The sequence below is a fragment of the Macrobrachium rosenbergii genome, chromosome 12 (assembly GCF_040412425.1).
Source record: "Macrobrachium rosenbergii isolate ZJJX-2024 chromosome 12, ASM4041242v1, whole genome shotgun sequence".
In the NCBI taxonomy this organism is placed as follows: domain Eukaryota; kingdom Metazoa; phylum Arthropoda; class Malacostraca; order Decapoda; family Palaemonidae; genus Macrobrachium; species Macrobrachium rosenbergii.
Window position 1 is genome coordinate 107,208,058 of NC_089752.1, and position 24,724 is coordinate 107,232,781.

The 24,724-nt window shown below is 37.9% G+C and overlaps 1 protein-coding gene across 7 annotated transcripts in view; it reads right to left on the reverse strand.

Annotated features, from left to right (window-relative positions):
• The window catches only part of LOC136843837 (nuclear distribution protein nudE homolog 1-like), a 213,224-nt gene that overhangs the window by 28,335 nt on the left and 160,165 nt on the right, over positions 1–24,724 (reverse strand). For all 7 annotated transcript variants that reach the window (XR_010854700.1, XR_010854699.1, XR_010854698.1 and 4 more), the window contains exon 5: positions 11,988–12,124. Coding sequence is in view for 4 of the 7 variants with exons in the window: in XM_067112636.1 (XP_066968737.1) it covers positions 11,988–12,124 (137 nt within the window). In the remaining 3 variants the exon portion in view is untranslated. The remainder of the gene's footprint in view (positions 1–11,987; positions 12,125–24,724) is intronic.

Genomic DNA, 24,724 nt, shown 5'->3' on the forward strand with positions numbered 1-24,724 from the left:
GTGGCGTGTCATGGAATCTGGCAACTGCGAATAAAGGGCAAATCTAGGCCTAGCAATGATAAGGCTGCTGAACACTATGGTGAGACTATTACACAGCTCATACTTGAGCAAAACTTGAATCACAGCCATATCCATAATAGTGATGAGGTGGGCCCATGTGACAGGAGCACCCTCAGCAAACTCTAGGAGGAACAGGAAAAAACAACAACAAAAAGAAGATGAACAGAGAGAGAGAGAGAGAGAGAGAGAGAGAGAGAGAGAGAGAGAGAGAGAGAGAGAGAGAGAGAGAGAGAGAGAGAGAGAGAGAGAGAGAGAGAGAGAGATTGTCTATTAGCGATGAGGGGGCCCATGTTACAGGGCACCTCGAAACTCTAGGAGGAACAGGAAAAAACAACAAAAAAGTTTGAAGATGAAAGAGAGAGAGAGAGAGAGAGAGAGAGAGAGAGAGAGAGAGAGAGAGAGAGGGGAGAATTAGAGAACAGAGAGAGAGAGAGAGAGAGAGAGAGAGAGAGAGAGAGAGAGATTGTTTGCCAATGCTTTGAAAATCAAATACAGAAGGAAAATTTATGAACTTGAAGGTAAAGGAAAATTATCCAACATTTGCCTGTGTGGTATGATGCTCTAGGGAATCCCTGGAGGACTAAAACCACGTTTCCTCACGATTCCACCACTACTTCACGCCAGTAGTAATATATATCTTGAAGAAGGAATATCATCCAGTAGACTGAAGCTATTGTGACACTCCAGCACATGAACTGGTAGAAACCAACATTTCTGTTTCATTGCCAGCCAGTTATGCCAGCCTTGATATTCAATATCTAAATTATAAACAAAATAAAAGGCCTAAACATTAATTAACCAGTCAACAAACTGACAAAAGCCCACGCCAATATAAAAATTACTCAGAAACATCAATTAATACAATAAGTGGGGACACTCTGCTGGCCACAAAAATTAAAAAAAAAAAAAAAAAAAAAAAATTCAGACTGATAAAACCAATCATCACAGCTATCCAAAAGCTTCAACTTGAGAAAGGTAGATGAGTTGTGGGTATCATAATATCCCTACAGGACGTCTCTCATCCCTTAAGAAATACAAGATTCTCTTCTTGGATACTTTACTACTGGACCATCCTCTTCAAACGCTTGACTTAAAAGGCTCAATTAGGGCAATAGTTAGTGCTCACACACAAAAACTTTTTCATGTTTCATAGAAAAACACCATACTGCACACTAAGTTCTTCAAGCAATATAAACTGTGCATTCTAGAAACCATAACTAGACACACATTGACCATTTATTTCAAAAAAATTTTCACTTTGGAAATGCAAACCACTGCCTTACTAGACTTTACTTTAATACCCATAACAAGTGCTATTTAAGAATTATAAAAGAATGAAAGCATTTTTCATTATAGGTTGGTAAGAACCAATATTTTTGGTAAAGTTCACTACTATTACTCATCATTAGCCAACATTTGCATCCTTGCCAACAACAGAGTATCAAAACTTTACTCAATATTTTGAGTATATTAATTAATACCCTCTTTCCACTGTGTGGTTTTTTTTTATACATTGTGATTGTCTACTTTACTTTTTGATAGTGCTGGACATTTCCTTGTTTCTACTTCAGTAGAAGGTCATACTGTTTTGACAGTCATCTTTCAGCAGTTATACAACTACTTAAACTACTATTTAATTACAAAAGTAAATTATTCTTCAAGATAATGAAACATTTATACAGAATACCTAGTTTTCCCAGTGTATTAGGTGATGTATAAGTGACTTGAAAGAAACTTAGAAATATCAAAAAGAACTCTAATATATTCAGAACAAACCAGTGGAGTAATAAAGTAACTATAAAAATCAAACAGAATGGGAGCATGGTGCAAGTTTTCATAATCAACAGCCTTAAGTTTTACTGAGGTTCTGCTTGCTATCATGCCCTACACACCCCCTTACTGATCCATTTTAGATTCCTGCTGAGGCTAGCAGCAGCAGCAGCTTCAATCGTTGGGAAAATTACAAGAGTAGCATCATCTGCATACCATAAAATCATATTTCTACTTCATAAATCATATAACTGGTAAAAATTAACAACACAGGCCCTAGCAAACTACCATGAGAGAAATAAACTCTGTTGGCTACTGGTTGGTATACTGTGTACTTTGGAGTAAAGGACATATCGCTTCCATTCTAGGATTATGATTAAATTGAAGGACAAGGTTCCCAGTTTTAATGATTTGCCAGTCAATTTGAAACCAAGCCTTCATCAATTTTTTTAAATGCACGTTATTCTATAGCACGTTAAGCGAAGAAGAAGAAGAAGAAGAAGAATTCCATGGCATTTGTGTATACATAGATGCTAGTTACTTTCAGTGTTTTCAGTTTAGCACGATAAGGAAGGTTACGCTGGTGTTCTGCTTTTCTATGAAATTATGTAGCACACACTAAATTCATTTCATTAGACTCTTTTGGAGCATTGGAAGACTTGACGGCAGACAATAGTCTATGGTTGGTCTAATCAATGAACCCATAATATGCACATGGCATTGGTACTCTTTCAAAAAATTTTCTCAAATGAGAGAGAGAGATAAAAGAGACTTTTTAGCATTCATATCCTTCATTCCATTTTTCACTTTTTCTTTAACCACATTTGTTCAACATTAATTTTTCTCACACGTCATATCTTTCAAATGCATTCGCTCGTACAGTAATCAACTTTCTTTTCAATTTGCCCCCTTTGCAGAGAGAGCGCTTGGTTGTACATATGCATGTTATGGATTGTTGTTTATTCCAAAGATAATAATAATGCGTTTATCTGACATCTATGGAAAAATCTGCGCAATAATGAGGATTCACAATACGTAATTAGAAACTTCAGACATACACAGTATATGCTTATTTTTAAATGTTACACATAAAAACTTCACAATATAAATACTGCAAATACATAGGTTCCTCCAACTTAAGCTGGCACTGTATGCAGTGCAGTGTGAAAATGCTAATATATATATATAGACACACAATATACATAGTCACCACCCTACTTACGAACATTCATGTAACTAACATTCTGGGTCACATGCAACTAGAATTCAGGGTCACAAGTTAAAATTGTGTTTGGAGTGCTCCTCTTTGCTGCCTATAAATTAAAATTTTGCTCAGCAGGCTTACTCTACTAGTAAGAATTTTTGCAAAGAACAGAAGAACACAACAAAGAAGAAAAACCTTTTCCTTTAACACCTTCCCCAATTATCCCAAATATTCTCGTGATTAATTGCCAAGTATTCTTCTTACAATCACAAGAATACAGGCACCACCCTACTTGCAAACATTAAACTTACAAACATTCTGAGATACAAATGGGATTGCAATTTAAAATTGTGTTTAGAGCGCTCCCCCTTGCCACCCATATGTTTAAATTTTGCTGTGTGCCTATTCTATAAAATACAGTACAGTACTGTATGTACAGTGAATTGTATTTTAGGATGAAAAAATGTACAGTACTGTATTGCTTTATATCATACTGTACTTAAATAGGCATGTACAATAACCAACTTACAAGCAATTCAACATACAAACGGCCGTCCAGAATGACACTCGTTTGTAAGTAGGGTAGTGACTGTACTCATTCATACTCATAAAATGTTCCTACTTATTTCTATGTTTCTGATTTAACTGGCTTTGATGAATTCCCATTTTCTAAATTTCCTCCCCATAGGAAATATTTAGTAAATGTTTTTGTCAATAGATGGCAGTGTGCATTGTTCACTTTGTGAACTTCCAAAGAATGGAAAAAATACTAAATTTTGAATGTTACACGACTCTAAATTTTATTTTCTTCTTTTTTACCTTTCTAATATACAAAGTAATTCTTTATAATACAGCCTTACTTAAAAATACGGTGAAAATACTATAATCTATGACGCCCGAGTTAGCTCAGAAATGTAAATACCAACAAAAATTATTCACATATTAAAAAACAACTTATGAACAATTCAAGATACAAACGGCCATTCGGAATGTAACTCATTGGTGGGTAGTGACTGTATATCATACATACACCTACATAATACATCAGTACAGGCAGTCCCCGGTTAACGGCAGGCTCGGTTAACAGCGATCCGGTTTTATGGGGCTTGTCTAGCGACGAAAATCGGCAATTTTCGGCGCTGAAAATCACCGATTTCTGCTTATCGGCACCAATAATTGGGTATTGGCGCCAATACATACCTAACAGAGGCGCTGATAACCGAAAATCGGTGCTTTTTGGCGCTGATAACCCCCGAAAATCGCCGACTTTCGGTTATCATCACACCCTCAGAAACGGAACCCCGCCGATAACCGGGGACTGCCTGTATATAACATACAAATTTATAAATAATGACTTATTTATATACGATACAGTCAATTAAAACAAACTAGAGAAGTTATGACATTTACAAGTTTAATTCTACAATCATATTTTCCATTCACCAAAATGCTGTCATTAAAAATGCTCTCCTTAAGGCTAGAATATATGTTAAGAACTATACCTTTAAAATGGAATATTACTTGATTAAATTGTGAGCTTTACACTGTGCCTGGGGAGGGAGCCACAGAATGGGGGTGGATTTTCAGTACATCACTGGTAATGTCAAAATTGACCTCATCTGTATGGTATTTTTAATAATTCTATATTATCAGTAACATGCACCTCCTATCAATGTAAAAATAAGAATAGAAACTTGTCAAAAGATAAAGATTTCCTACTGAATCTGCCTAAATCATCTGTTGATCACCTGAACTCCTCTCAATAATGAAGTCTTCTAGTTTCTCCTGCCTTGTTAGAACTAGACACTTGAAACAGTTTTTCTTACAGCTTTTTTTTTAAGTATAATACAATCATTAACAGAGAAATATATGAATAAAATCAAACTAAGAAAGGTTACATCCACACAAAAACTGAGAGCTATCATAAGCCATTGATTAAATGCAAGACATCTCATCTACCTCACACTTTCAAGACCCTCTGTTTTTTTGTTTTGTTTTGTTTATTAGTAACTTCACCATAAGTAATTAATGATGTATAAATCTCAATAATACAATACAAAATTATGTCCAGATAGACAGGATAAGCATTAAAATCACTGGGTCATATCATTATCATACTGTTACTTTTGTTCAAGTTATGTGTTTAGGATATCTGTAATCTGAACCATAATTCAATACCAGTATTATCTCCTGATACCTCCTTAACATCTCCTTCGAAGACCTAGAGACTGGGCAATTGTCAGAGACAAAAACCAAGCTGATGTGTCCCAACAACCACAAGCATCAGTCCTCAGGAAGACTTGAAGGTCATGAAAAGTCCAAAGAAAAGGGATTGGAATTGAAACAGCCATACAAACTGCACCAATCTTCTCATGGATTCCACAGTCTATCTGAAAGAGAACCAGGCAAAGAATTTTGCTGTGATAAATATATAACTGGCCTCCAGCCTCTGATAATCTTCAGAACAAGGAAGAGATGACTGCTAAGCCTCAACTTCTCTAGCAGGAGATTTTTAATGACTCCCTTTCGACATGGAGGCAATCTCCTTCTCCAAGATGAATTTCTTCCTTGGGATATGTTGTAAGACTCAAATGTGATGATGTGTATCAGCAGTGGTGGTCTTGTACTAATGAAGGGATGGGAGAAACAATCTCAAAGAACTTCAAAGACCCAGGGTTCAAGGCTAATGTCTTCCCAGCTCACTCAAAACCACTAGAGGCAAACTCCCTCCAGAGACAACAAACTTACAGTGAGAACATTCATCCATCTCCCCCTATTACTTCAAGCAGGTGACTTCTACTAAAACTGCCAATGATCATCCAGACAAAGGGGTAATTTGGGACTACAAGGTTGATGACAGCCCAACACCAATTAAGAATGTAAAATGCCACCTCTGGCTGGTGTACAACTCATGACGTTGCACTGATCTGAATAAGACCAAGGGTGACAGATAGACCTAGGATGAGCGGCAGTCTTCGAATATAATAAAACAAACCAGGACGGAGCACACAAGTTGAAGATGGCAGCCCAAGTAGCATTGAAGTGAGCTACAAGTACAACCCTCCACCCCCACACAATTATGCTCAAACATGGGGAAAAATGCCAATGAAAATCCCCCAAATACACAAAAAATGGGGAATTAATACAGTGCACAATAAAATAAATCATAAATACTCATTTAACAGTAATAACATGACCAAAATCAACACTAAAACTGAAGCACAAAATATATGTAAAACTATACCTAATGAAAATGACTACTAAGAGATAATCCCATTACTGCAATAATACAAAATCTAATTTCAAACAAACATCTCCAGAATACAAGTGAAATGGAAATAAATTACTTTTAGAAAAACAGGTGAAGTGTTCACAGGAGCACTTTGTGGCAAATGACAACCAGCCAAAAATGCAAAATACCAACTATAAACACTTGGAAATTTATATATCACTAAGCACCACCATCATCATTATGAAGGATAAATATAATAAATAAAATGTATGGATGACAATGATGGTATAAAACAAAAATGCAAATATAGGTATTACTAATCCTGGAAGGGCAACTCAGAATACATAACAACAAAACGGTCATACAGAAGACACCTTGGAGAACGATGGCTCATGGTTAGGCACGCCTATTAGGGTCTTTATCTTTCAGAAGCTAACAAGTTGGTGCAACTAGAGAACCATTTGCATGGAAGCAAGGTTATTTATAATTAATGGGTTTGTATGACAATTATGATTTCATTCATAAAAACAATTTTCTTCTCAGCAAATTGAAATGTTTATGAATTCTCTCTCTCTCTCTCTCAGCCTAAGATACAAAAAGGATAAATAGTTATTAAAAGAGCATCTCCACTGTAAGATGACATCTGATAGTCTTATAAAATTCAATGGGGAGCAGACATCAATTATTGAGAGTACAATAAATACTTAATACTTGTAAATGTTTTCCTTTTTCCTCTAGTTTTTCACCTACATTTATTTTCTTGCATTTGCATGTTTTGCTACACATTCTACGTGAAACTAAGTAATAAAAGATAATAATCTATAGTGCGCCAAATTTATAAAGAGATTCTGGCCTGTGTTTTGGGTCAATTCGCTACTGCCATACATATCATCATCCAGTCTCAGATGATAATTTCAATTTCAAGGTAAATCAAGATACAGTCGACCCTTCCTCATTCGAAAATTCACCTATTCGCGGATTATTTCCGTAAAGCAATATTCACTAATTACTGTATTTTCATGATATTTTCATGACTAAATACATTATACTTTTTTATGTATTTGGTGTCTGAACTATTAAAATAGGCAGTTACCAGCATTTTTAGAGGGGGGGCTTTGAAATGACAAAATTTAAATCAATTTGTATTTTTCGTAACTAACAAACCTTCGGTCTTAACTTAAGGATAAATTCTCTGGTGCTAGCTGGAGTCCGGTTAAAAACAACTCAAGGAGTTGGTGACAACTGGCATCAGTCAATAGGGGAGAAGGTGGAAGCTACGTGACCTGCTTTACTTCATCTACGCATCACCAATTCAGTTTCTTTCTAGCCCAGGAAAATATGAAGGGTGGCTTGAGGTGGGGCGTATACGTTAAGACTGAAGGTTTGTTAGTTATGAAAAATACAAATTGATTTAAAATTTGTCACTTGTTCATATAATAAACAAACCTTGGTCCTAACGTCAGGATGACTTACTCTTGGGGGGGAGGATAAGAAAGTCTTAGAACCTGACCATAGGAAGGAGTTACAGCCTCTGATCTGTTTAACCTATGCTACTGGACTGTACTGGTAGTTCCTGACATATATTCTCCCACTGCTGGAATTCATTTTATTCATAAATCAATATTATTAATTTCCATGAAAATTGTAAACTAGAAACTTAGCATCTGTTTTGATGCACGATGCCAACTTTCCCATCAACTTAACAGGTCATTTTTGAGACAGTTAAGCTGCTTAAGCCACAAAGAAACTGAAGATTATTCTTTTAACCTAACATCTTTGCAAGGTCACTGCTTGATCCACCTCAACATTCTAAATGGCATACAACATTTACCAGTATTTAATAAACAAAAAACAGGTAATGCTCAATATACATTACAACTTCTCAAAAGTAGAACTATGAACTACTGAGGTAACAAAACTGAGTAAATCAACTATTCATGTTCATGGAATCTACAATGAAGATGGACAGTCTGAAGTGCAATATAAAAGTCCTATGCTTAGACAAAATAATCCTCTGATTACAACATTTAACTGTAGTTGATAATAAATAGGATTTGGGTGAAGCAAAGGAAGTAATAAGAAAAATGTAAATAGATATCATAAAAGAGACATTTGTATAGAAAAACCATCAAAATAAATATGCATATAATGAGTATTGAAAATAATAAAAGGTACTTCTAATTGAAATATTATAGGTCTGATAGTTTTTGCATAATTTTTATTTCTTTCAAATTTTGAATTTCTTAAGAAATTATGTACACAGCTATACAAAATACAATAGCATTTATTATTATGAATGATCTGTGGTACACATGCAAAGTTACAAGGATAAACAACATGAAAACAAAGTTAAAAGGTTAAAGCCAGATTTACAAGGTCAATCTACGAATAGATTTGAATATTCCTTTAGGGAAAGAGCTTCTCTTGACAGAGTTAGGATTTGAAGGTCAAGGATTAAGTGGCAACAACATACTGACCCATAAAAACAACCAGTCTTCTTAAATTTGTTGTACTTTAGTATGGACTGACAGACAAAATAATTAACTTTATAACTGCACATCAAACATCATCACAAATTAAAAATAGGAATACTGTAATGTGAAAAGCAATCAATTGCCAAGAACAAAGGAAATAATATTAATTTACTTCAAATAATTCAATTTGTGATAAATAAAAAAAACAAATACTGTACTACATTAATGTTTTTATGTAAGTAGTGGACAGTGACTATTTAATGAAAATTACCTGGACACATAAATGCTCTCGTTGCTCACAACTGACAGTTGGTTATTTCTGGGACTGTTAATTGGTGTTGAAAGTTATAATGCAAAATTAAATATTCTTTATTTTCTTAAAGATATTTACAAAATTATTGAATACACATGAACATTTAATAGTTTAGTGGAGGTAAAGACTGTACTTTTAGCCAAGCCTTTGACAGTCAACAGTAGATCAGATTGGCCATGGTGGGCACTTGTATGGGGAGGGAACTTGACTCTCACAGATAAAAATAAGGACAGCTGCAGAGTAGATTCAACATTATTACAAAAAATTAAAAATGTAAAAACTCTTAACTGTACAATACCTAAATTTAGACATAAGCAAACTGAAAAATTTTTTTTATTAAATACAAAAATGTCAGTACTCAATGAATGAAGTATGAATGAAAAGATGGGTTGAACTTCCAGCTAACACTAAGTAATTACAGAACCAGGCAGACCAAGTAAAAAGGAAATGTTTACTAGAACAGAGATGGCAGGACTACAGTCTGGTTATTACTCTTCTCCTCTCAACAAAAAATCTATATAGTTTTATTTATTTAAATTTGGAGTTGGGTTTTGGTCTGACATTCAAGGCCATTGAAGGATGACAGAGCTCACTGAATATCTAATCCCATAAAATGAAAAGCTAACAAAAAGATTATTGCAGAATAATCCTCCAAGACCATGAGAATGTGTGAAATAGAGCAATAATCTATAATACACATTGCATAAACACTTTGTATGTTACTATTAAAACAGAATCCTTCCATTATCCAGTATTAACCCGTAAAGGATGGGCATCATCATATGAGTATCTATAACAGGTTCTGAGTGATGGACAGGCTAACTTATAGGAGTATTAATATTACGAGTCATTCAGTTTGGATGAATTTAGCAGGAAAAATGTTCATATCACTTCAATGGCCCATAAATGACTTATAGCAACTATAATAGCTCAGTATGCCTTGAGATTTCAGAGGGGAATGTACTGGGTCTCTGCAGCTCCAGGAAATCTTTTTATTTATTTGCTCATAAATAAACCCAGGGATTACTGCTGGTTTTAGTTCTTATCTTTTATGGTATTATGTCAGCTATAATTGTAATTTTGCAAAGAAAAGTGTAAGGAAATATTAGAAAAAAACATGTATACCTCACAAAAAAAGTTACTGCATCTCCCCATCTCAGTAAATATCGTAAATATTTTGCAACAAATATACTCAGAATTTCTTACTGATTTTAGTTCTTATCTGTTATGATATTGTGTGAGCTGTATTTATAATTTTACAGAATAAAATAAAATAAATTATTAGAAAAAATATGCATAACTTGGCAAAATTAGCATATCGTTAAAAGTGTCTTGTAAAAGAGGCCGCACACAGGGGTGTAAATAGTCACTTTCAACTTCCTGTGGAAGGTAGAGACAAATTTTTAGAGTTTTTCTTACACCATGTGCATTTACATATCTTCCTCTTTCTATTGAAGTGTGTTTTTTTTTTTTTACATTGGCCAACCTTAAAGTTTGCCCAGTCTGGGGGTGTGCTTGATATACATTTAGCCCATCCCTTAAGGGTTAGAATCAATCGGAGACAAAATAAACCCTCAAAGATCTAAATTTTTATTTTAAGATCTGGACAGCTCTTCCAAGTTCTTATAAAGGACCAAATATAATTAAGAAAAAAAAAAAGATAAGGAAAAAGGGCCAAAATATTAATAAAAAAAAAAGATAAGGAAAAACTAATCTAAAAATCCATTCTAAATCTGGTACTGTACCCCTAGTTAAGATAGTAATATATGAGGTAAAATTACTTATGTACTGCACAAAAAAAAAAAAAAAATTAAATAAAATCAAATAAAAAAAGAGAACAACAAAAACAAGAAAAATATCATGGTGACTGTTTACACAAAATCTGAGAATGAGGAGCACAGAAAATCTAACAAAATGGGCCTCTTATTAGGGAAAATTTAGCCGGTCCCTCTTTCTCATGGAAACCTACAATACTTTACATTCATATTGTATTATTATTATTAGAATTGACTGCAAAATAGTGAAACAAAAATGATGTTTTGTCCCATGGCTACACCCCAGGCTTATTCTCTCTTTTTATAAATTTCTTTAATAATAAATTCTGAATGAATATATTATATCTATATTTTCATTCCATCACTACTGATAACTTTAATGGGAGAAAACTTACAGAATATAGTTACTTAAGATTACACCAAAGGATAGTAGGTCATGGATAAGCCCTTTAAAAACCTTTGTAGAGCTCCAGATTTTTCACCAGATTCAGGCAGCCTGTCCTCAGTTCAAACCTTTGGGGGTTTACTGTACAATCATTTTTCAGTCTGAAATCTAAAATACATAATGCTTTTTTGCTTTCTGGATAAAATTATTGCGAAAAATAATTCTGAAACAAGTTATATACTCTTTAGGCATATAAATTACAAACAGTCTCTTGTAATTGGGCGCTACTTGAAATCTTAGCTTGATAAATAATATTGCCAAGACCAGGAAGAACATTCTTTATTACAAGCTTTGAGGTATAAAACCTCATCATCAGGCTGAAAAACCGACAAGGATGAGAATCAATAAAATTACAATAAAATGAATTGTCATAATAAATCTTCAGCAAAAATACTAACGAAATATAAAATGAACAAGTAAATACAAACTAAAAGGGTGAGACGTAAAATAACGAAAAATTAAAAACACAAACATAAAAATATGAAAATAAAACTATAGTGAAATGTAAACAAACTACCACTCACAAAGTAAAATATTTAACTAAAGCTTGTAATAAAGAATGTTCTTCCTGGTCTTGGCAATATTATTTATCATTAAGCTAAGAATTACAAACAGTATATATATGCATAAAATGGTATAACCCAGACTTCGCTAGAAATAAAAGCTCCCAACTTTTCAAAATACAACTAAATCATACAAAAATGGAAACCTTACCTCTTGCTTCATCTTTCAGTCTCTGAACCATCACCTTCAATGCTTCTTTCTCATCTAACTCTGATTCTAGGAACGCATTCCGTTCTATTGCTAAATTTAGCCTGGTTTCGAAGTCCTCCAAGGATGTCACTGTGGCTCTGAAATGAAAAAGTAATATAATAGTTACAGTTCTGAAGAAACTTGTAGAGTACAACATGTACCGTACTAAGTTACTGCAGCTCTGTAATAAATCAAATACAGTATACCTTGTTTTACAAGAGTATGCCTAAAAAAATCCCATGACATAATGATCAATAAGAATTTGTGGGTCTATTTAGGAACATGTATTAAAAATTTCCATGACCACGTGCACTAGTTACATTTTACTAATGATAAAAATTAAATCAGATTTCCATAAACCTTTTACAAAAGCTGTTTTGGTTTGCAAAACCTGATTTATTGATTCTTAAAACAATTCACTCTAGCGAGTGAAAATCTAAACAGCAAAATGCTCCTGGAGTCTTATCAATGAAGTTCTCCTAAAAGTTATATACAGTACAGTATATATTCGGGTATCCGGGTATCATGCAACTTTTGAAGACCTAATTTTGAAGCTAATTTCAAGGGGGTCATATCATACATGAGATATAAAATTAGCATATGTAATATTCACGTATTAGTATCATATTATAAAATACAAACATAGCTATCACGCATCATTTACATTGTTTACGTTTTCGTGAAACAACAATACCATTTGGGAATTTCCGTTTAGGCATCAATTTCTGTTTAAAGATAACCATGGGGGAAAGTTTCGTTCCATCTGCCATACACGTTAAAACAACAGTAAAATGTCTTCTTTCATGCCCAGTAGTTTTGATTAAAATAATGTTCTCTCCTATTTTATTTACGGTCGATTTTGAAGGCATATTGAAGTTTAGGGGAGTTTCATCCATGTTGCCGATGCATGATAATTTATAGTCATTAGCAGCTTGAACATTGTTTGTTTTCTCAGCTTCAGCTATAACTTGCAGCTTAAATTTAGCAGTATATTTCCTTGCCGATCTTTTCCCTATAGTAAACAAGGGTATACTGGTAAAACTAAGGTATACTTACTTACTTTTGTACATTATTGTTATGTGAAAATATATCAGTCCCATTGTATTTAAAGTCATTTGTAACATAAATGTGGTAATTATTTACTATTGTACGATGGTTGAAATGCAAGCAAAACAGCTGCTGTTACCCGATTTGGTTGTTCATAGCAAAACAGTTGTTTCTTGTTCAGTTGTTTATGACTGTACGCGCTTATGCAACAAGTACAGCATTGCTAATGATACTTTTATCTTTCTCTTTTATTTTCTAACTTATTTCACTAGAAGATGGGATAAAGTGGAAAAGAGGTTAGTCTACTGTAATTTGGTCTCTCAAATAAGGACCTCTCGCATGCTACACGAGATACATGATAAAATAATTTTTTATTGGTGAAAATTTGGGGGTCGCAAGATACACGAGATCGTGTGTTACACGAGTATGTGTGGTAACTCATATTTTCCATGTCAAGATTAGCAACAAAATGCCCGTACCTTGTGTACATCTTCTGTTATCCAACTCCCAACGCTACATAACAAAGGACAGTTTTGCTTATCACTGCAAATTCAAATGGTGAGATAATAACAATTCAAGAATTTCAAAGTTTCACTAACATTCCTTATATCACTTCATTAAAAATAATCCTTAACCTCCTGTTACTAAGTATCCTAGTGTTTTATCTACACATTCAAAGCAGCCTTGACACATGAATATGAATGGCTTGAAAACAGCAGAAGTTCGCTAAAGAAACGAATGACCATCAAAGTAACATGGTTTTCTATTATTCAGCAAAAAGGGAAATTCACCAATACACACTTAGTAAGCCTACCACATCCATGACTCCTACACTAAAGAAAAGTCTGCTCGCAGGCTTGGTGGTTTACAAATGGCCAAGGCTATCCAAAAGCCTCTGGGAACACTGTTTGTGGGGAATGGGTTCCCTCAATGAACCTGGTGTTGCATCATAAGTACAGCATAGAAGTTCTGGTCTGTCTCTAATACCATAAGGGAACATCTGGCACACCAGATAACAGCCTGCAGTCTCTACAAGCTCATGGCATTAGCTTATGTAGAATACATTAAGGGGCCGTCACAAAGTCAACTGATCTGCAGAATCGGGGAGCATGATGTGGAATGAGCAAACAGCAAATATCCCAGCTTCAGATTTGGTGCTTTCTGTCGAAAATAGAGTTGTCCATTTTTACCTAGTTTGTCTTTTAGTAAAGCATGTTTAGGTATCTACTGTGAAGACCTTCCATAACTACCTTATTTCTTTGCCAACACCATTATTAATTATGTTTAGTGGCTTATTATACATTGCTATGTTGCCAGCATATGAAGCCCTTGAACAGGAAAATGAGGGTAGTATGTAGATCAATCAGTAGTCAAAAGATGGACAGTTCCTGAGCTGGCTTGTTCAGGAGCATGAGAAATCATCATGTGTCAAGAATGAAACTCTACACTGTGAACTTCATGATCTTTCACAAAAGGGTTCAAGGTATTTGTTGAAGGAATAGAAAACCTAACCACTGTTACACAGGAGTCTGGTAATCCTTTCCAGTATCATGCCTTCATGATAGCACCTGAATCCAAGATTCCATACTCATTTCCGACTAAGAAGGAAAAAGTTGACTTCAGCTAGTACAATAAAGCAGCTCCTACTCAAAATACCCTTAAAATGACTTTTACCTTTTTTTCTCTAGCTTTTATCCCTTTTCAAATGAGCATGACTAAAAGAATTCTTTTGGCATGTAAGATGTCTATTCTGTGCCCCTCTGAATGACAATGATTGCTTCTACCTGATGAGTTCTGTAAACCAAAGTTATGATGCCAGATCTAAACCAACAGCAGATGCTTTGGTATCAATGATTCAGCATTAGTGAATGCCTTGCCACCGAGACTAAAAACCTCTGGAGAGTATGCCATGCAAGTCAAGGCTTATGCTACTAGTGTCCAAGGGTAAAATAAGATTTTTGATGTTTAAGTCTGAACACTGCCACAAAAAAAAGGGGGGGGAAGAGAAGAATGAAGAGGGAGGGGGTGAAACGTTTTGCCAAAAAACTCAATACAGTAACTGGTAATACCTTCTGTGACTCGATACCCATAAAACAGAGTACTTTCATTTCTAGCACACAAGATAGCTAGTGTCTGAACAACTGTCTGTTCCATCTTATTTCTTTCCCTTACTAAAAACTAGGGGTCTATATTTTTTAAGGCACAAGTCTCTCCTGTAAAAACAGGGATATAGTTTTGATGTCATCTCCAACTAACATCATAAAATCAGTGTGCTTCAGTTCCTCATTTATTTTATGCTACCACCTTATCTTTGCATTTCTTAAGACAATGCATCACAAGCTCTTTAAATCGGATGCTCTGGGAGAATTCCTATAACGTTCCTTCCTCGTGGTTTCTCTAAAACTATACACTTCTATCATATTCACCAAATCAGTTTCATCTGTTCCACATGAACTGTACAGCTCTTCTGGTTGTATTGAACACACTGGAAAAGAAGCTCCATACATGAACTCCCCATTGGTCTGCTAAAAATGATGAAAATCTACTGTAATTTGAACACAGTCCTCTGAAGTATACATTACCCACTGTTACTGGGAATTCAACTGGTCAGTAAACTGGAAAGCACAGGCTGCACATACACATACAGTATATGCACACACAGGGTAAATGTTACCAATCAATGTCTATGCGATGCAACTTAGGGAAAACTGTCTTAGATTTGGTATTTTTCTCAAGAGGATAATTATATCCAGTTTAAGTACTGGAGAGAAATTATAAAAAGAAATCACAGTATGATGCTATCTGAAACTGAAACATTTTCAAAAGTAGAAAAAATATTTACAAAGCTAAACTTTCTATAAGCAGACTTTGCAGATTACTGTACTAACTGACCAACACTGAGCTGCCCAAGAAAACTGAATGACAAACGATAAACTCACTCTCTCTCCAACTCTCCCTCACTCTTCTCCTCTTTCTCCTCCCTAACACCCACTCTACTCTCTTTCTCTCCCTTTCCTGTTAAGATAGTTGCTTCAATTACATTGCCCCGCATTTTTTACATTTTATATTTCCCCCCTTCTCATGCCCCCATTCTTATCAGGGCTGAACTTGGACTGAAAGGGCATCGGGAGTGTCACTATTCATCTCAGTGACCTTGAAAACTATAGATTAGACACAAATATCGGTTATTTTTACATGTCACCCATTCTCACCCCCCTCCTTCCTATCAGGACTGAACTTAGACTTACAGGGAAATGGGAATGTCACTATTCATCTCAGCAACCTCAAAAAATGTTATTTTCATAATAAAATAAATTTTTGAACATACTTACCTGGTAGTTATATATATAGCTTAAGTCCCTGACATGACGGCAGAATTTCAAAAACTCATCGGCAATCGCCGATCGGGTAGTCAGGTGGTCCACCTGTGCGCCCTCTACCCAGGTAACTGGAACCATTCTACATATTCCTCAGATCTTCCATGCCCCTAGTCTCTAGAGGAGGAGGAGAGGGGAATTATATATATAACTACCAGGTAAGTATGTTCAAAAATTTATTTTATTATGAAAATAACATTTTCAAACATCTAACTGACCTGGTAGTTATATATATAGCTGATTGACACCTTTGGTGGAGGGTCAGAGACAGCCAACATCGTTGGAATTGAAATACTAAAACTTTGCAAAACCAACTAAAGGTTCCTACCTGTTAAGGAAGCTGACTTCATTGTTTTCCTGCCTCATTATGTCTGCATTCCTTAAGAGATCCAGCGATCCACCCAGGGGGCTGAAAAATCTCTAGGGGCTGTCAACCGGTGTATAACCTCTATGTGACTAGACCTCCTTTAATACCCCCTTATTCGGGCGCTACCAAGGAACAAATGACCACCTGACTAAGAGAACTGAAGTAAATGATATTATTTAAAAACTGTCTGCTAATGATTATGGAAGACTGCGTCCAGACTTAAAAACAACCAAAAACAACATCTTAGTTCCAAGGGATAAAAGAAAAGGGTATTGGGTTATGGGACTGTAGGGGTAGCTATTTTTCTCACTACTGAATTTGCAGCTACAAAAAGGACCCAGCGTGTAACAGTCTTCATAAACAGTCTGAACTTGTTTAAGGTAATGTGAGGCAAAAACAGACTTGCTCCTCCAGAAGGTCGATCAAGATACTCTGAGGACCTATTTTGTTTAAAAGCCACAGAGTTGCTACCGCTCTGACCTCGTGGTGCTTTAACTTTTAGAATATTGTGTTCTGATTCCCTACATCCCACATGAGCATCTTTTATTAATTGTCTGATAAAAAAGGACAGAGCATTCTTAGACATTTGTACAGAGGGTTTTTTGACAGAGCACCAAAGCCCTTCTGAATCCCCCCGTAAATCTTTTGTCTTTTCTAGATAATATTTTAGAGCTCTTACTGGACACAGAGTTCTTTCTATTTCCTCACCTGTGACATCCGTCAGGTTAGGAATCTCGAATGCTTTGGGCCAAGGTTGAGATGGACGTTCATTTTTTGCCAGAAAATCTAGTCGAAGTGAGCAAACTGCTTTGCCTTGTCTAAAACCTATAGCTTTGTTAAAGGCATGAATTTCACTTACTCGTTTTGCAGTAGCTAAACTGACTAGAAAAAACGTTTTCATAGTGAGATCTTTTAAGGATGCCTTTTGTAAAGGTTCGAATCTATCACTCGTGAGGAACCTTAGGACCACATCTAGGTTCCAAGCCGGTGATTCTTGTACCCTCTCCTTAGATGTATCGAAGGATCTGAGAAGGTCTTGGAGGTCCTTATTGTTAGAAAGGTCTAAGTTTCTGTGTCTAAAGACCGATGCTAACATACTTCTATAACCTTTAATGGTTGAAGTTGAAAATTTAAGGTTATTCCTAAGATGAAGAAGGAAGTCTGCTACCTGAGTCACAGAGGTACTGGTAGAGGATACAGAGTTGTTTCTACACCATCCTCTAAAAATTTCCCACTTGGATTGGTATACCTTAATGGTGGAAGACCTCCTTGCTCTTCGATCGCGCTTAGCTGCCTCCTTCGAAAAGCCTCTAGCTCTTAAGTAGTTTTTCGATAGTCTGAAGGCAGTCATGTGTAGCGCTTGGAGGTTTGGTGATACCTTTCCAAGTGGGGTTGTTTAGTAGATCTACTCTTAGCGGAAGTTCTCTCGAGTGTCTACTATCCATTCCAGTACCTCTGTGAACCAATCTCTTGTTGGCCAGTAGGGAGCGACTAGAGTCATTCTGGTACCCTCGTCGACACACGAACTTCTGTATTACTTTGTGGATAATTTTGAAAGGTGGGAATGCGTGACGCCCAAGTTTGACCAGTCCATGAGAAACGCGTCTATGTAAGCAGCCTCTGGATCCGGAACGGGGAACAATAAGTTTCTATCCTTTTCGTCCATGCTGTGGCAAAAGATCTATGCACGGTCGCCCCAAATCAGCCACATGCTCTTGCAGACGTCCTGATGTAGCATCCATTCTGTGGACAGGACTTTATTCTTCCTGCTCAGCATGTCTGCTCTTACATTTTTCTGCCCTTGAATAAAGCGGGTTAGTAGTCTCACATTCTTTGCCTTCGCCCAGAGAAGAAGCTTTCTTGTTGTCTCGTATAGAGATTTGGAGTGAGTGCCCCTTGTTTGCTGATGTAGGCCAGCGCTGTTGTGTTGTCGGAGTTGACCTGCACCACTTTGTTCTTTACTACCTGTTCGTATTCTTTGAGAGCTAGAAGGATCGCTGTTAGTTCCTTCTGATTGATATGCCAAGACTCTTGCTGTTTGGTCCAAGAGCCTGAAACTCTGATTCCCAGAGTCGCTCCCCCATCCTGAGTCCGATGCGTGGAGAACAACACTAGGTCTGGGTTCCTCTGTTTTAGGAAAGGCCCTCTTGTAGCTTGATGGGGTCGTTCCACCATTTTAGATATTGCCTCACGGGACTCGAGATGGGGATACACTGCCTCCAATTCTTTTCCCTTGTCCCAGTTCCGATTGAGATGGAACTGTAACGGGCGAAGATTCAGTCTCCCCAAGGAGACAAACTGCTCTAGAGAGGAAAGGGTCCCTAGCAGACTCATCCATTCCCTTACCAGCAAGTCTTCCTCCCTAAGAAGCTCTGAATCTTTTCTAAGGCTTGTTCCATTCTTGACAACGACGGAAAAGCCCGAAAGTCTGACTTGAACTCCTCATCCCAAGGTATAGAATCTCTTGGGATGGGATCAGTTGTGATTTTTCTTGTTTATAAGTAGGCCCAGTTCTTCTGATAACTGGACTGTCGTCTGAAGATCCTTCAGGCAGCGTGTGTGGGAAGGGGCTCTGAGAAGCCAGTCGTCCAGGTATAAGGAGATTCTGATGCCTCTCGTGCAACATTCCTGCTACATTGTTCATCAATCTCGTGAAAACTTGAGGAGCGGTGCTTAGGCCAAAACAAAGAGCTCAAATTGGAACACTTCTTCCTCGTGGACCTAATCTCAGATATTTCTTGGAGCTTGGGTGGATAGGGATGTGGAAATAAGCATCCTGCAGATCCAATGATACCATCCAGTCGTTCTGTCTGACCGCTGCTAGGGACAGACTTCGTAGTCTCCATTGTGAACTTTGTCTTTTGAATAAAAACGTTGAGAGCACTCACGTCCAACACTGGTCTCCATCCCCGAGTTCTTGGGAACCAGGAATAAGCGATTGTAAAATCCTGGGGAATCCACGCCTTGAACTCTTTCTATGGCTTTCTTTTGCAACAGAAGAGAAATTTGTTGTTGCAGAGCCTCCGCCTTCTTTCTTCTTGTATTTGGCCGAAAGGTCTATCGGTCTTGATGCCAGAGGGGTTTCTGAGGAAAGGGATCTTGTAACCCTCTTTGATCAACTGGATGGACCAAGGATCCGATCCTCTCCTTTCCCCACACTTGCCAGAAATTGTTCAGTCTGGCTCCTACCGCTGTCTGAAGGAGACTCCCATCAGACTCTGTGTCTTCCTTGTCTGTAACCTCTTTTCGTTGATCTTCTCCCAGCAGATCTTGAGTTCCCTCTACTGAGGGATTTGAAACGAAAGGGCTGAGAGACAAGAGCTTCTCCCTATTCTTTCGTGCGACTGAAGCTCGTTGGCATTACTTTTTAGCTGATTTCAGAATCAAGTCCTGCGTGAGCTTTTGTGATAAGGCCGCTGTGACTTCTTTTACTAGCTCTTGAGGAAACAGGTGAGCAGAACGAGGAGCATAAAGGAGTTCTGATTTTTGAGTAGTGGTTACTCCAGCAGACAGAAAAGAGCAAAGATGTGCCCTTTTCTTTAAGATCCCTGCAGAAAAAAGCGCCGCCAGCTCGTTGGCACCATCTCTGAGAGCCTTATCCATGCAAGCCATTATGTGCACCAGGTCCTCTGTGTCTGCATTCTTGCTGGCTTCCATCTTCTTACCCAAGGCTCCCAGGGTCCAGTCAAGGAAATTAAAAACCTCAAAGGCCCTAAAGATTCCTTTGAGAAGATGGTCCATTTCAGAAGCGGACCAAAACACCTTTGACTTCATCATAGCTGTGCGGCGGAAGCCTCTACTAGTCTCGAAAATCCCCTGGGAAGAAGAGGGAACTCCTATGCCAAGAGATTCTCCGGTTTCGTACCACACGCTAGATCTAGAAGCTAGCTTGGCTGGGGGAAAGGAGAATACCGTCCGCCCAGATCTCTCTTAGTATTCATCCACTCTTCCATCAATTTTAAAGCCCGTTTGGATGAGCGAGACATAACCATTTTCATAAAGAAGTTCGTTGAAGACGTCTTTCTTAAAGTGAATTCGGATGGAGGAGAACGAGAGAGGCTGGAATGAAGTTATCAGGAAAAAGTTCGTGAAAACTTTCATTAATTTCTTTAAGTCCGAAGAGGGACGTTGGTCTTTTCGCTCTTCCTCGTCCGATATGTCATCCACGGATTGTCTAGTGAGTGAGGAAGATCGTCTTCCACGCCATCCAACTGTTGTTCTGTTATCAGGTCGGTAAAGTCCTCCCTTGTATAATGGAATTCAGTTTCATGTATGCCATCTTGACGTTTGGCGTCCTGGCGTCCTGTTAGAGTATATTGACGTACAGTTTCTTGAGGCCTGATGTCTTGTGGGTTATCTTCCAAAAGATTAACTTCCGTGGTACAGTATCATGACGCTTGACGTCCGGCGTCCAAATTCTGACGCCTGGCGTCATGTAGCCCAATCTCTTGACGCCTGGCGTCTTGGGAGTTCACCTTCTAAATGACTAGCCTCTGATATTCAGTCTCATGACGCCTGACGCCCTGGCGCCCAACCTCTTGACGCTCGACGTCCTGTTGACCAGTCTGCAGACGCCTAGAGTCTTGGAGTCTCTCCTCTAAGAAATTAACTTCTTGGCATCCAGTTTCATGACGCTGGAGTCCTGGCGCGAACTCCTTGACGCCTGGTGTCCTGACGCCTGGCGTCCTGACTCCTGTCTTCCTGAAGATCAACATCTTTTCGTCCAGCCAAATGACGCTTGGCGCCTTGTTGTTCAACTTCTTGCGCGTCCTGGCGTCCAGCTTTCTGGCGTTCACTGTCCCACCAAACCTTGAGGTCACTTGAGAACTGGCGCGTGTGCGACATCTGTCAAAAGCTTCCTCAGGTTGACGTACAGCGATAGTAACTTTTTGAGCAGGACCAATCTTCTTTCTGCGTTCGCTGCACTGCCGATCCTTTAAGTCACTTGAGAACTGGCCGCCCGTGCGACATCTGTCCCAATTAACTTCCGGATGGCCAACAGCAATCGGAAGAACAGTATCCTTCTTTCCTGCAGGCTGCAAGACTTGAACTAAGGACGAGAGTTTCTGCTGCATGTCTTTAATTAATTGTAATTGTGGAGGTCCCTGCTGCTGGGGAAAGACCGGGGAAGACACAACTTTCTCTGTCGACTTTTTCTCAACGTCCCGTAAGGATTGTGGAGAGTGTTCTGGGGACGAATACCAATCCGAGGGAAGGGGAGGGGCATGTACAGAGGGTAGTAATGCGTCCACCTTTTTGCTGTCAGGCGTCGTTATCGAACCTGCCAGTTTACGTCTATTCTGGCGGGTGAGCTGCCTTCGGAGTTGGAAGGAAAACGCCCGACTGCTCCAGTGGCTACACCCTGGAGCTTGACTTGTATCTCTATGACGCCCTTCAACATCGGGAAGTTTTTCTTCAAAGGTCTCGATTCTGATTTAAGACGCCAGCCCGTCTGGGGACTGCATCGTCCGAAGACGAAGAACACGAATTAACCTCGCTTTTCTATGTCGGGGTGAGCGTCCTGGGAAGCATCAACAGGTGCGCTGAGGGGGCGACCGCCGGTAACTAAAGCCTCTCGCCTCCCTTCGTCTTTTCGACATTCCTTCTCACAGGGTTGGTGAGCTTGGAAGAGGTCCAGGACTAGGAGCGCAACAGGACCGAGCGGCCGCACCCTCCACTGCACTTGCACTAACTTTTTCACTTTTTTTAGATCTCTAAAATCGGACCATAATTTTTCCCTGTCTTCTGCAAGGGATTCTACCCGTTTTCCTAGGGTTTGAAATGGCCGCCATCATATCCTGAAGAGTTGGTTCTTTATTACCTGTATTAGAAGGGGAGTTAGAAATACCGCTACTGGAAGGGTCAATTGGGTTGTTAGAATGAGGCAATGAAATATCTAACCCTTGACTGTCCCTTGAAGAGTGAGATATAGAACTCTTGGCTCTTCTGAGCCGGTCTCTTTCAAGTTTTCTCACATACCTGTTGTAGTCTAACCATTCTCTTTCAGACAGACCAAAACATTCCTCACATCTATCGTCCAATTCACAACTCTTACCTCTACATTTTACACATATTTGATGGGGATCCAATGAGGCTTTAGGAAGTCTAGTCTTACATCCCCTCACACACATTCTTACACTCGATGAAGAGTCAGACATGTTGAAAAATCAAAGAGAGATCCAAAAAACAAGCAGAGGTTCAAACCAATCAGTATCTAAAAGGTCTAAGAATAATCCAAAAGAAAAATCCAAAAGCGAGCGAAAGCCAAAGCCAAAGTGTACTTCACCAAATAACTTGAAAAAACACAGGCTGCGAAAGAAATTCTAACGATGTCACCGTTATGGCGGCAGGGAAGATCTGAGGAATATGTAGAATGGTTCCAGTTACCTGGGTAGAGGGTGCACAGGTGGACCACCTGACTACCCGATCGGCGATTGCCGCGAGTTTTTGAAATTCTGCCACCGTCAGGGACTTAAGCTATATATATAACTACCAGGTCAGTTAGATGTTTGAAACTATGAATTAGTCACTAATATCTGTCGTTTTTGGTTATTTTTACATGTCACCCCGCCTCCTATCAGGGCTGAACTTGGACTGATAGGGCATCGGGAGTGTCACTATTCATCAGAGTGACCTCGAAAGCTACGAATTATGTACTAACATCCATCATTTTTGACATTTTATTTTTCACCCATTCTCAATTCCCATTCTTATTGGGGGCTGAACTTGGACTTAAAAAGGGCATCGGGAGTGTTACTCTTCATCTCAGCAACCACAAAAACTTTGGATTAGTCACTAATATCTGTCTTTTTGGTTATTTTTACATGTCACCCCCTTCCCACGCCTTCTCAGCCCCCTTCCTATCGGGGTTGAACTAGGACTGAAAGAGCATCTGGAGTGTCACTATTAATCTCAGCGACCTCAAAAACTATGGATTAGACATTAATATGTCATTTTCGGTTATTTTTACACGTCACCCACTTTCCACCCCCAACCCCCTTTGGTGCCAGTGATGTCTTACCCCAACGGTATTCTTTCCCAGATAGTAAATCGTGTATAGCAAGTTTGGTTGAAACTGATCAATGCATTTCAGAGTTATGCTGGAATACACACACACACATCCAATTTTTTATATATAGACAAAAACAAAAGAAACTAGAAGCATGGAAATGGAATCTGAGTTAAAGTAGCTTTTCCAACAGTTGTAAATGGCAATTCAAGATTGTACACAAAAAACACCAACACAAAATCAAATAAGCAACTAAGTTAGTAAGGCAGAGTTAAAGCAGTAAGGGACACAAAACAGGAAGCACGGAAACAGTCAATGTCACAACCATGATATGACAAAGAAACTGCTCAAACAGTGCAAGGTACACTGATGAATTATCCAATAAAGTTAAAAAACAAGAATGAGACAATTTACAGCATAATAAATCCAAAAGCATTCTTTGCAATTGTAAACAGTAGAAAATCAATCATGAGTACAATAGGGCTTTTGAAAGATAAGGGCAGCAATAAAAGTACAACCAATCTAATGAATCAATAATTTACTAGTATGTAAACTGAGGAAGACTCCTCAGAAATTCCTTGTGACCTATACCAAGCAAATGAACATATTATGGAAAGCAGAAATAAAAGAAAAAATAAAAATTAAAAACTGAACCAAGAAAAAAGACCCAAGAACCAGATCAATTCCAGATAAAGGTCATCAAAGAAGAAACAGTTCCTTCCCACTTCAGTAACCCCTACCAAGCATCCTTGGAACAAACACAGCAGTGAAGGTTGGGAAACTGTAATATTACACCAATACTCAAGAAGGATGCTGAATTATTCTTGTAAAACCTTTTAAAATTAAATAATAGAACACTTCGTACAGACAGAACCAGAACTTTTGACAGTTCATTTCC